Below are 11,796 nucleotides of genomic sequence, written 5' to 3'. Positions count from 1 at the left end.
GAATGGGAAATCTGGCATCTAGTCTAACTTCGTGTTGCCCTGAATTAACAAGACTTATGCAGACTGAAGGTCAAACTGGTAATGCGCGAGAAATGGCAACACAAACGTCTCTACCATTGGATATTTTAGAAATGGAAGAATTAAAACAAAGTATAGATGAGATTATTAACAGTCGACACTGTAGCTCAAAAGGAACGCAAATTTCACCGCAGTTAAATAAAAACAAAAATATCGCTACGTAGCATTAGTTTTTCTTCTTCGAACGTACAAAGAACTTTTTCAAATATTTCTTCTTAATACTATGATCATTATTATATTACCAGATTTGTCCAGGATTTTCTTTCTCTCTTTATATTTTTTGCTTTCTTTTCCTTTAAACTTGTTAATTCCACCTTATACAGAAGTAAAAAATTGTGTGATGATTTAATAGTATAAAAGTTGTGACTTTTCATATTATTTACCTGTTGTAACTGTTTACTTATAATGGTGCAATGGTATAATTCTAACTGTAAATATTATTTTAAAGCAACTCAGTCTTAGTAGTACATATTATTACTTTTATACATTCTACTATCGATAAAATTACGATGTAGTAAAAACTATGAATTTTTATAAGACTAAAGATATAAAGATATGATAAATACAGTTTATTTTGTTTTTTATACAGATCAATCTATTAAGTAATACTCTGTATCTTACAGTATTCTCAAGAATGCATATCCTGATGTACTTAAATTATATACAAATTAAGCATGTTCAAGTACAATTTATTTTACTTTAAATTTATATCATTAATCTTCCCACCTTTTGAAAATCAAGATTGTTTTTGTTACAAAATTAAAAGAAATTGTACACACTATTTAAAATATCACAACTTATTTTACATTTTGAATGCAATATACAAAGTATAATATTGATAAAATGATACATAAATTATGTGAAATGAGTTTTTATTATACTATTAAAAATATGATACAAATTTCACAACATATTTTTCCTTGAATAATTTTTATCTCCATTTTACACTAATTATTACAATAACAAAGTCAGTATCCAAGTTGTTTTTAGAAAATAATTGTTTTAAGTAAAACTGTCTTTAAAACATCCATTTAAATATTGACATCTTATATTATAACCATGAAAATTTATTCTGGGGTTCACTAACACATATGTAATTATAGAAAAGGTCAACCCGTTATCGATAATTGCTATTTTCCGTACATAGTTTGACACGTTTTCAGTGTTCTAACCCGAATTACCTACAAAAAATGCCAATTATATTCACATTATATAACAAGCACCTTAATTTTGCTGCAACTGCAATGTTTGAAGATCCTTAAAAGTAACATTTCTTCTTTTTAATTCACGTTTAGAAATATGACAAAAGCGTTAACGAACCCTGTACTCCTAGTTGACTAAGTATCTTATATATTTTTTTGTACATTATATGAAAGAGAAAACTTAGAACTTAATCTCACGAGTTAGAGTCTGACCTGTCATGAATATAAAAATGGTATTTCTCATCTACCATCACAGTGATCTTCTTAGCACGTGAACTCTTGCTGATATGAAACTTTGGCAAACTGGTACACGTGTTAATGATTTCTCTGTTCGACCATTTCCATTAAAGTATGATCCTCTTGCTGGATTTTCCTCGCTTTATTATGCTTTCAAATCTGGTCCGACACTTTCTGCCACGTATTTTTTTCCTATACTCGATACAAATACAGCCGGTTTTAATACTCGGGAAAACAATGTTTACAACGTATCTGTTGATGCACCCTCAAAACGCGGAACAATGCATTCATTCCACACACGTATCCACAGTTCACTGTTTTTCTGTATTGCTTTGTTTCTTCTTTTTATTCTACATTTTACTCGATTTCTTTATTGCCAGAGTAACAAAGGCTGTTAAATGTACAAAAATGTGATATATGGTGACAGGTTGCATCGTGTGTACGTATGTGTGTTGTCCGTGTTTCTTCACTTTCACACAGAGTATATGCAGTGTAATCGTTACAATCAGTCTTTCCTATTATTTGCATTGCATAGGATACAAGCATCACGAGAAAAAAAAAACACATATACATGCTACAATACAATTATGGAACTCTCTTCAGCAAATAAGTTATTAATCACCGCGTTCTGTTTGTGCTTTCTGTTTTGAAAAGAAATAAACGCGCTCCTCTTTGCATGCACATATTACTATGTTCCCTAATAATTTTTTTGAAAAGTAATTTATCCATTGGCGTGTTACGCGTGCATGTCATAAAGTAGAATAAATGAGGAAATGGGAGGAGGAGATAAAAAAATGCCTTCCACTTTTTATTTACCACCACCTAAGAGGAGGCTAATATATAACCGAAGTCAGCGCAACTAATCACCATGGGCGGACTACTTGATCTTGGCGTTAGATTTTTGGTGTTGAGTGTATTTGTTACCCCAAAAGAAGTTATCCATTGCTTCGCCGACAAAATACAGACTGATGCTGAACGATATTAGTGCAATAAAAAATAAAATTCGGGACGGCCACGACAGCACCTCCATTATTGGGTACACCCAAACATTGCATTTGTAGTAGATTATAAGTGTCCTGAAGATAGAAACAATTTTTATAATTAATTCAATAATAATTCTATCGATTAGAAATATTATGGTTATTTATACAGTGCAATGTATAAATATTAATTTTAAAAGATCTGATCAAAATTTACTAAGAATAAAATATAGCAGAAAATTGAAACACTGATCTCTTTATAGAATTTTTATATTTTCTTTTTATAATCCCAACGTACCAAAAAAGATATATATGTACGAATGTGATTATACCAAGAAGACCTTGTAATCTCTTTGGATATTTTCTGGGTGTCAAAATCGTTTCTATTACAATGGATACTACGATCATTGAGTGCATTAAATGATTCAGCCACCATGGCAAGTACGGGTCCAGAGCCTTTGGCAGTATTAGTTCACGATCCACAAACATTAGACTCCAAAATGTTATTCCAACGAACTGGAATACGGAAAACTCGTAAGGAAATGCATAAAATTTTAGATTTTCGTATTTTTAACTTTCTTTTTTCACTTACCATGGCAATCGGAAAACTAAGAATTGCATGCATGCAATCCTTTAATTTACGAATAAATGACGGTTTCTTAGGGCTAACGGCATTTGTACCAAAGCAATCATTCAGTACACATATAAAGAAATATACAGCTTGAATGATCTGAAACACACAGACAATTATGCTACATCTTTATGTATAAGAATAATATACATACATAATGTACATATTTAGAGATATGCTAATAATTAAATACATTCCTTATTTACGATTGAAAATTACTTTGTGTACTACGTTTTTTAAGTCTCATGCTACTTAATACAACTAACTCTTAGATTCAAAAGTAATTTAGTCCAATTAAACATTGACATTACTATACAGAATATTACACATATTTTGTAAGCTCCAGTAAACATTATATGTTCTACAATTATTGTCATTTCATGTTACATATGTATACACCAATTATTTCTCTTAACAAATTGTTATCAATTCATCGGTTAATTAAATGAAGAAGTTTTAGAAAGAAATAATTAAAATAATGAACGAAAGAATTCAATAATAATTTTACATCCCATTTTATCAATGAATTTTTTCAATTTCAATTATAGGTCTTTGATCTTTCTTAAATTTGGAATTTGTGTATTATAACCAGCATAATCTAATATAATTTGCGATCGAAAAATGAGCATTCAGTCTCATTTATAATCGCTTCTAAAGAACAATTTAAATTTAAAAATTATTCTGTACGTATGGCTGCGTAACGATATATAAATAATCAAGATGTACTGACAGAAATTAAATAGGGAAAATTATTGCATCGAGTGTGAATATTTCAAATCATGCAATGATAGTCACTTGACTGTGAATAGATAACACGTAATGACACGTGCTGAAATTTCGAGGGGGTATCGAGTGGTGCTCGAACAATTGAATTTTGCTCTTTCTCCAGCTTCATAATTCGCAGCACGAACATGAAATGGCTATAAGTAGATAATATGATCATATATCTAACGTGACCCTAAAAAAAATTTGTATTTATTACCTTATTTACTAACCCTGCAAAGTTATAATTGAAATAAAATAAATAAAGCAAACTAACAAGGTTAATTTACTTTGAATAGATTTATTATATATAATCCGTGCAAAAAAGTATATTCCAATATCGTAGATGACTAAACAGTTTAAGATGCTTGATTAATAAATCAATTTGTAAATTTTCTCTAGAACTTAACCAATATATTCGTCAACTGTAATTATAAGAAATCAATAAGAAGTTAAACGTTTAAAATTTTCAAAAATATTATTATACCTTAGGTATCGCGATTTTTATAAATGCAAATGCGGTACAGTATGTATACTCATATTTGTTTTCACTATTGTATAATACTGTTATAGGAACGTGATGTAATCATTTGCTACAACCACCGTAAGATTTAAGCAGAAAAATAGAAGTTGTATAGTAGCATAATGTTTTCTTGAAATTGAAATTAGTTAAAAATTGAAACATATGCTAAATATCATATGTATTTAGCATAAATAAACAAGTTAAAAGGTTGCAATATGGATGCTAGTTATGTAACTGTTCTTTTCTTTTTCAACGAGAAAGTAGCTTCTTCAAAAGGTTGACGATTATTATAAACAATGATTCGAATATCAAATTCTTTTTTTTTTCTTGAAAAACTGCAATAGTAGTTGCATTTTTTCAATAACCATAAAATTATGTAATACTAACTAGGAGAATAACCTAATTGCATATATAAAAAGAAAGAAACCAAGTCAACGGGTCACGATACTAACCGCATCCCAGAAAGTGAGATATTTGAATTTCCCGCCGAAGGCGTTCTGCGTTTTCAGAATACTCGAGGGAACATTGACGTATGTGTAATCATAATACACGCCGAAAGAAAATTGGACACAGGAAATGATGTGAAATCCAATCAGTAGGCTGTCCCGCATCTTGCAGGCGTCTCACATACAGTTTTACGTGTTCTGAAACGTTTTGACAGATTTCCATGATAGCGAATGTGATTCGACCAATCAGGTTGGAACGACATGATTTATCTTTATTGCGTAGGATTCTCTACTCTCTGTACACTTCCCACTTCGTTCAGAGAAATTAATTAATAGAGAAGGGAAATGATAAGAATATTTTTAGATATCTATAGAAATGATAGAAAGATATCTTTATTTGTTTGAAAATTTTAAAAAATATGTCAAATGGATCCCCTTTTTTCATTAATGACCAAACATTTTTCAAATTCTACAAATTTCTGTGGTAAATTATATAATAATATGGAATAGAACTAGAATGATTTTAACACGAATACTAAAAATAATTTTATTTAATGTTAATTTTTTATTTTATTTATATATTAAAATTATAATCTACAAATTTGACTCCTTTTCTGTGTACAAAATATTAACTAAATTATTATATGAACTATAAATGTTTATTTCTTTTTTCTTTTTAGGTGAATGAATGAAGTCGATTGTGAAGAAAGTACAGGAAGAGATATAAGTAGTAGTTAGATCAAATACGTAAATATTAGATAATGAAGTTGTATTACAAGGATATCTAGTCATCTGTTGTATAATTTACTGTATGTCTCTGTTAAAAATTTTTATTATAGCAATTGTTCAGCGATTCACACACGTGAGTTTTTCATATTCATAATAAATTTTATTGAAATTTATTGAAATTTAATTGTTCAGATTGCTGAAATTTAAATGATTTAAATTGTCCTAGCGTAAATTGCTGCAATGTAAATTACACGCGTTGTTTTTATTCAATTCCGTTATGTTAAAAATAATCAAGGGGATAAAAATAATATTTAAGTATAAAAAGACATTTTTAATATTTTTAACTTTGGAAAACAGTGTACTGTAAATAATCGTCTTGTTATAGTCATTGGCATTTACTTTGTGATTCTAAACTCATCCACGTATGCAATCTCATATAGCAAGGATTAAACGATGCACGAATGATTGATAATAATACAAAGAATGAACATAGTTGTTAAAGCGATTATGATAAAATGCTGTCAACGAAATTTCTGATTTATTAATTACAGAATTTATCATACGAAACAAACTGAAACGGTACATAATTTATATCGATAAAACTAATTAATCATCCTGTCGTTCATATTTTGTCAATAAATTTATTAACTCTTTGTACTCGAAGATTTTTTTCACTATAAAGATATAACGATTCGAAGCTTTCCTTATATTTTTATTATATCATATATCGTAAAATAAAAATATACAAATCACGTGTATTTCATTCAAATACTTCATGTGCAGTTACTTCTAATCTATTTAATGCCTTATATTCGTTACTTAAGCTTCGAAGTATTAAAACAAACGATGACTACTATGAACATTGTATATAACATCGATTAGAATAAAATCAGAATGTCTCGTTGTCACTGTCTGCATTTCATGAATCTCATTTTGTATAGCGTGAGAAAACAATGTAAATTTAAGATATTTGTGAATAATAGAAACTAGGGTCTTTATGAAGTACAATGCTTTGAATGATAATTTCTGTTTTCATTAAACACCAACTAGAATTTCATGAAAGAAAAGGATCCATTTGTAATCAAATTTTTCAATTGTTATAAATGACGAGTGAGGTTGATTCTAGAAAATTTATGTACAACTTATTGATACATCACTGCGGTTAAATCTTATGATCTTACAGCGTCTCGGTTGATCTCCCGTTTACTGTAGAGTTGATGAGCTCAATTTCTTTGACCGTGCTTATCAATGTTATGACGATGCTTGAAGGCTTTTTTAATACTTTTATCGTATTTCTTTAATATTTACACAATTACCTCCGATTACACAAGAAAAACGTATTCGTTAATAGAGAAAAACACTCCGGCTTTTTCGGTCACATGTACAGACCGTACCAATAGTATCGATCGCGGCGACGGTCTGCAACTTACTGACGGATAGGCGAAAATACACTGTGCGAAAAAGAGAAATAGTCCACCATGTGCAGCAGGCCCTAGTCTGGAGGGAGTAAAGTAACACAAGATCTTCACAAGTATACGAAAGATAAATAAAGACGGGTATACGATAAGAGTGAGAAAAACTGAGGAAGAGGGAACAAATATTTGGCGACAGTGAACGTGATCGCATGAGTTACTACACCACGTTGTATTTGTTACCAACGGTGCTAACATATTGTTAAACCAGCCTATATTTGGCAAATGATACATCTATTCTTTTTACTGTCCTATCTTTCTCAATTGAGGTGTGCATTGACTTCGAAAGACAAATGAACAGGAAATATATAATAACGTGGTATGAAAATAGAACAGAATAAACACAGAAAAGAGGGCGTGTACGAAATAAAGAGGAACCACGAGAGAAAAGAGAGGAAAAATATAGTTCAGTCTCTTCTTCTGCGCGAACGAGATGCGCACACGTTCGTACGGACGAAAACTGTTTGTTCTCAAGTATGATCTCCTTTTTGAGCTTAACGTATCATTTGAAAAGTCATTGTTCCAATCTATGAACCGTCATTAAAGGAAAAGTATGATGGAGAATAAATATGAATTTCAATATTATAAAAAAGTTTCATAATGAACGGTTTGTATTATCACGAAGCATGGTCTCAGAGAAACTTGTTTCAACTTATCAAGCACTTTCTAATTGAAAGTCTGGAGTTATTTTGTTGAGATGTGTTGTGAACTTACTTAATACTAAATGAGAAGTTGAATAAAAACGAGAAAAGATTAGATGATTACCGCGTTATATAACCTTTGTCTTCCTATTACTATTTATGGTTACAGTATACGTATCCTGAATTATACTATACACACGTTAAATGAGAACCAATATCTATAATATTTATTTCAGTCTTTATATTTATATTTATATTTATTGTCTTCATATTTATTTCAATAACAAAAAAAAGAATATTGAAAATTTTAATGATATTCCAAGTTATATTCTCTAGTGTTGATATATTTAAATTATTAATAAAATGTAAAGTATTATAAAAATTTAAAAAAAATTATGGAAATTAAGGAATTGAAACTTATCGATTGAGATGATATAGAAACATCCCTTGACCTCGTTAGAAAGTAAAATCTACCTGCTTATTTTCATCGATCCTATCAAATCAATAGTATAAGTAGATTTATACTTTATAGGTCAAACGGTTTACACATAAATATTTTGCACGATTACTTTTATGTAATTATATTGCATAATCATCATCATGTATAAAGGTCGTCATATATAATGGTTATCATATACGTATAATATCAAAAGGTCAAAATATTCATTTATTAAAAATATGAACTGTTCAAATTTTAAAATAAATTATAGAATATAACTTTATTTTATAACCTTTATAAAATATAATATTATTTAATCACTTATGATGTCACAAGCTTAAATATATTAATATTTTTCATTCGTTAAAATTTTCACTACACGAAATCTTGTTTTAATTAAGAAACTCTGTTTCGATAACAATGAGTATTTCGAGAAGAATGTTACGTGAACAAGATATAATACGCATCAGTCTTTTGTTATCAATGAATATGCAAAGAATAGAATGATGCTGCATGTAACCCTTTATTTGTGTTGTAACGTTTAAGTTATAGGCCACAGATGTCAATATAGCACCATCTATCCATTTAATGTTGTAAAACGTGCAACGTATTGTTAATAACTTTATTTAGGTGACACGAGTGCAACGACAATAAAAAACCAATATTTTTTTATATAAGCATTTACATAAGTTAATGAAAAATGTATAACAATTTTATAATTATAAACTACTTTTTAAAACTTTCTTATTTTTGCAGTATTTATGAAAGAGATAAAATGATAAATGAAGTATTCTATTGTATTTCTAAACATCTGCTTATTCCTCTTTATTGTAACAACGACTATGTACATTTAGGCTTGATATAATAGAAGTACAATTTCATATATCATTAACAAACATCTGTATCTATTATAAATGATGTATTTTGATTTTTTATTCAATCTTTGTAGTATTTAAGTCAACGTAATTTTGTTAATAATAAAAAAGTATAACTTACAAGGTTCCAATACGTGAGGAATCTTGTTATTCCTGGCTGCCATTGATTAGATTGAGTGTAGTAGTTAGATTGTAAGATAGGAAACTTAACTTGCTGTATATAGTATATCGTAAATAGGTATAATAGACACCATACTATATGTATCAGCTGATTTGTTGTATGTGACATTTTCTTCAAATTCTGAAAAAGATAAAACAGTTTGTCAAACATGTACTCGTTTTTAAAGAAAAATGATTTTTTTTATTAAATATACTACATTTAACGTATAACCCCTTTAACAATAATGCCGTTTAGGTTATGCTTTTCGTATTCAAGAAAATTATTGACCATAATTTTATTACTGTTTAATTATTTTTCAATTATAGAGCCTTTTCGCATTCACGAATTATTTTTATTAGACGAAATAACAATAGTATAATAACGAAAAGAATTTAAATAATAGTATTATATTTAATATTTTATGTACATAGTATAATTATCAACAAATAAATGTACCATCTCTTCATCGAATGATAATAATAATTGAGGGGAACAGAAGAAATTCAATGGTCGATAATTGAAATGATATCAAAATGTAATTCCTGGCATGAATAATATTTGCAAAAATGTGATTAATTATAGCAGTAAATATTTTGTAAATAGAATCTTATCTTTTTTATCGTAAATGTCCGATGATCGTTCGTGATAGTAATTATAAAGAAATATTGGACAATTATATTATAATTATAAATAGACATTGAAACATTAAATCAAAAGAATACGACGCAATTGTAATTCCTTAGTTCTTATTTAATTTTTTCATTTGATGATTATAATTAATTAAGAGTAATCTAAGTCATTAATATTTGTCACCAACATAGAATGCACATTGTTCATTTTATATTATTTTTTCATATTTTAAAAAATGACTGAACAAGTTTATGCAGTACATTATGCTTTAAGGAAATGAGTTTGTCAAGAAATTTTTTAAAAAGATTACGCAAAAACTATAATGTGATAAGATAATTATTGTTTGGTTTTACTTTCTCAAAAAAAGAAAAAATGAACGAAAAGATACACTGGAAAATGACTAAAACGTATGATACATTTATATAACATAAAGGAAATATCACTATTATTTAGACAGTCAAGTAATAATTATAATTCAACACAGTAAAAAAGTTAAACAAATTCATTAGGAATGTAAAATTTATAAACAACCTTATAATTTATTGAAACATTTCTTTTCTACTGAAGAATATTGCATTTTATACTAAAATTATTATACTGTTATCCAACAGAAATTAATTTATAATTTTATTTAAAATACCGAATATTTTATTTAAATAAGTATTTAGTAAAATTTTTATCAAATACGATTAAAATACTTAGGTATATTTACAACGATGTACTTACAATATATAAATAGTACTTTTTCTAGTAGTAATAGTATTAAAGAAAAACTTTAAACTTGTAAAATTTATTGAAAAATTATTTCTAATATCGGTTCATAGCTCGTATCGCATAACTAAAATGACTGAATAGAATTTTCCATCGATTCTCCGGTTTCTTGATTCAGAAAATTAATAGTTTCTGAATCTTTGCAGCAACGGTAAGATCAAGAAAATAACTATGCACCGTGTAAGCCAGTGTGGTCTCTTTAATCTGACTTCGATCGCCATAAAATGCCATAAAAAGCAGATCGTTGATACATAATCGACACAAACAAAAATTTCTCAATATTTCCACACAAAAAGAAATTAATTCTTCGAAATATACCGATACGTATTTCAATTTCGATTGAAAGGTTAATAGAAATGCCCCTTATAGTAATTTCAAACTACCAATCGTTGATTCACTAACAGAATAACTCTGTGTAACAAAATTAAATTGTTTTTCCGTCAGCATTTCGTGATTGTCTAAAATGATCTTTTTATGCGAGAATATAATATGCAATCAAAACGTAGATTAACCCACGCCACTGCCATGAATGACTTGGACACCGTCTGAAATTTAAATAAAATAAGCTAATATTATAATCGACATAATAAAAAGTAATCAACGTATAAATAATTACGATGATATATATTCACTGATTATCTTGAGAAGTTATTTCCAATTTTGTTAATCGTATCGACAGTTAGCTTCGATGTAGTTCGAGATCAATTTGACACGACGATTCCGTCGAAAAGTTTCTTCCATATTCACTTCGTTATGTCCCACTTAATTATTAGACGATATCTTATGTAGTCGACGATTTTAGTTGTAAAAACGTCCGTGTTTCGTAACTATTTTAATCGTGTTGTTCTTTGTGTTATACTTGTATTATCACTCACCTTCTGTTATTCTTTAACTCGATTCTTATTCTAAATAATAATCCATACCTATTTAAATAAATTAACGTAATATTTATTCTTTATTTTCTTTTAACCTACCTCGAGGGACGACAGGCGCTCGTTGAAAGATCTATCAAACTATTTGGAAGAATGCCTGGATCTCGAAGAAGCAGAAAAAACTGGTTTTGCAGATGGAATATATAAACAGGACCACAGGCAAATGGCAAGCCTCGTTGATGAGGTGAAAAATGAACAATGTCGCCCCAGAGCTAGTCACAAACTAACAATCGGCCGCCCGATGACTCGCTGCACCGTCGAATAATGATAATTTATCGATGCAGCTGA

The 11,796-nt window shown here is 28.7% G+C and overlaps 2 protein-coding genes across 3 annotated transcripts in view; one reads left to right on the top strand and one right to left on the bottom strand.

Annotated features, from left to right (window-relative positions):
• The window catches only part of smo (smoothened, frizzled class receptor), a 4,573-nt gene extending 4,187 nt beyond the window's left edge, over window positions 1-386 (top strand). The window contains exon 9 of the mRNA XM_017899883.1: window positions 1-386. Within this exon, the coding sequence (XP_017755372.1) occupies window positions 1-242 (242 nt within the window). The 3' untranslated portion in view covers window positions 243-386.
• A 903-nt stretch (window positions 387-1,289) lies between these two features.
• LOC108547428 (androgen-induced gene 1 protein) lies at window positions 1,290-11,648 on the bottom strand. 2 transcript variants are annotated; one of them, XM_017899950.1, is made up of 5 exons: window positions 11,551-11,648; window positions 9,137-9,316; window positions 3,090-3,227; window positions 2,796-3,013; window positions 1,290-2,593 (listed from the first exon to the last, which is right to left on the bottom strand). In XM_017899950.1, the coding sequence occupies exons 2-5, from the start codon at window positions 9,302-9,304 to the stop codon at window positions 2,395-2,397; spliced, it is 723 nt and encodes a 240-aa protein (XP_017755439.1). In that variant the 5' UTR covers window positions 9,305-9,316; window positions 11,551-11,648; the 3' UTR covers window positions 1,290-2,394. The 2 variants fall into 2 exon arrangements, with proteins under 2 accessions (XP_017755439.1, XP_017755440.1); XM_017899951.1 differs by lacking the exons at window positions 9,137-9,316; window positions 11,551-11,648 and adding exons at window positions 4,866-5,057; window positions 6,770-7,481.
• Between the last annotated feature and the right edge of the window lie 148 nt (window positions 11,649-11,796).

This window comes from Eufriesea mexicana, unplaced genomic scaffold, assembly GCF_001483705.2.
Source record: "Eufriesea mexicana isolate 0111107269 unplaced genomic scaffold, ASM148370v2 scaffold1018, whole genome shotgun sequence".
Classification (NCBI taxonomy): Eukaryota; Metazoa; Arthropoda; class Insecta; order Hymenoptera; family Apidae; genus Eufriesea; species Eufriesea mexicana.
Note: the sequence above shows the minus strand (reverse complement) of the source record. Positions and strands in the feature narration are given on the sequence as shown.

Excerpts from the sequence above, each read along its gene's own strand:
- LOC108547428 (XM_017899950.1), bottom strand. The coding sequence starts at position 9,304 with ATGTCACATACAACAAATCAGCTGATACATATAGTATGGTGTCTATTA. Across the intron at positions 3,228-9,136 it reads TCCTCACGTATTGGAACCTT|ATCATTCAAGCTGTATATTT; the intron begins GTAAGTTATACT and ends TGTGTGTTTCAG. Across the intron at positions 3,014-3,089 it reads TTAGTTTTCCGATTGCCATG|TTCGTTGGAATAACATTTTG; the intron begins GTAAGTGAAAAA and ends TCCGTATTCCAG.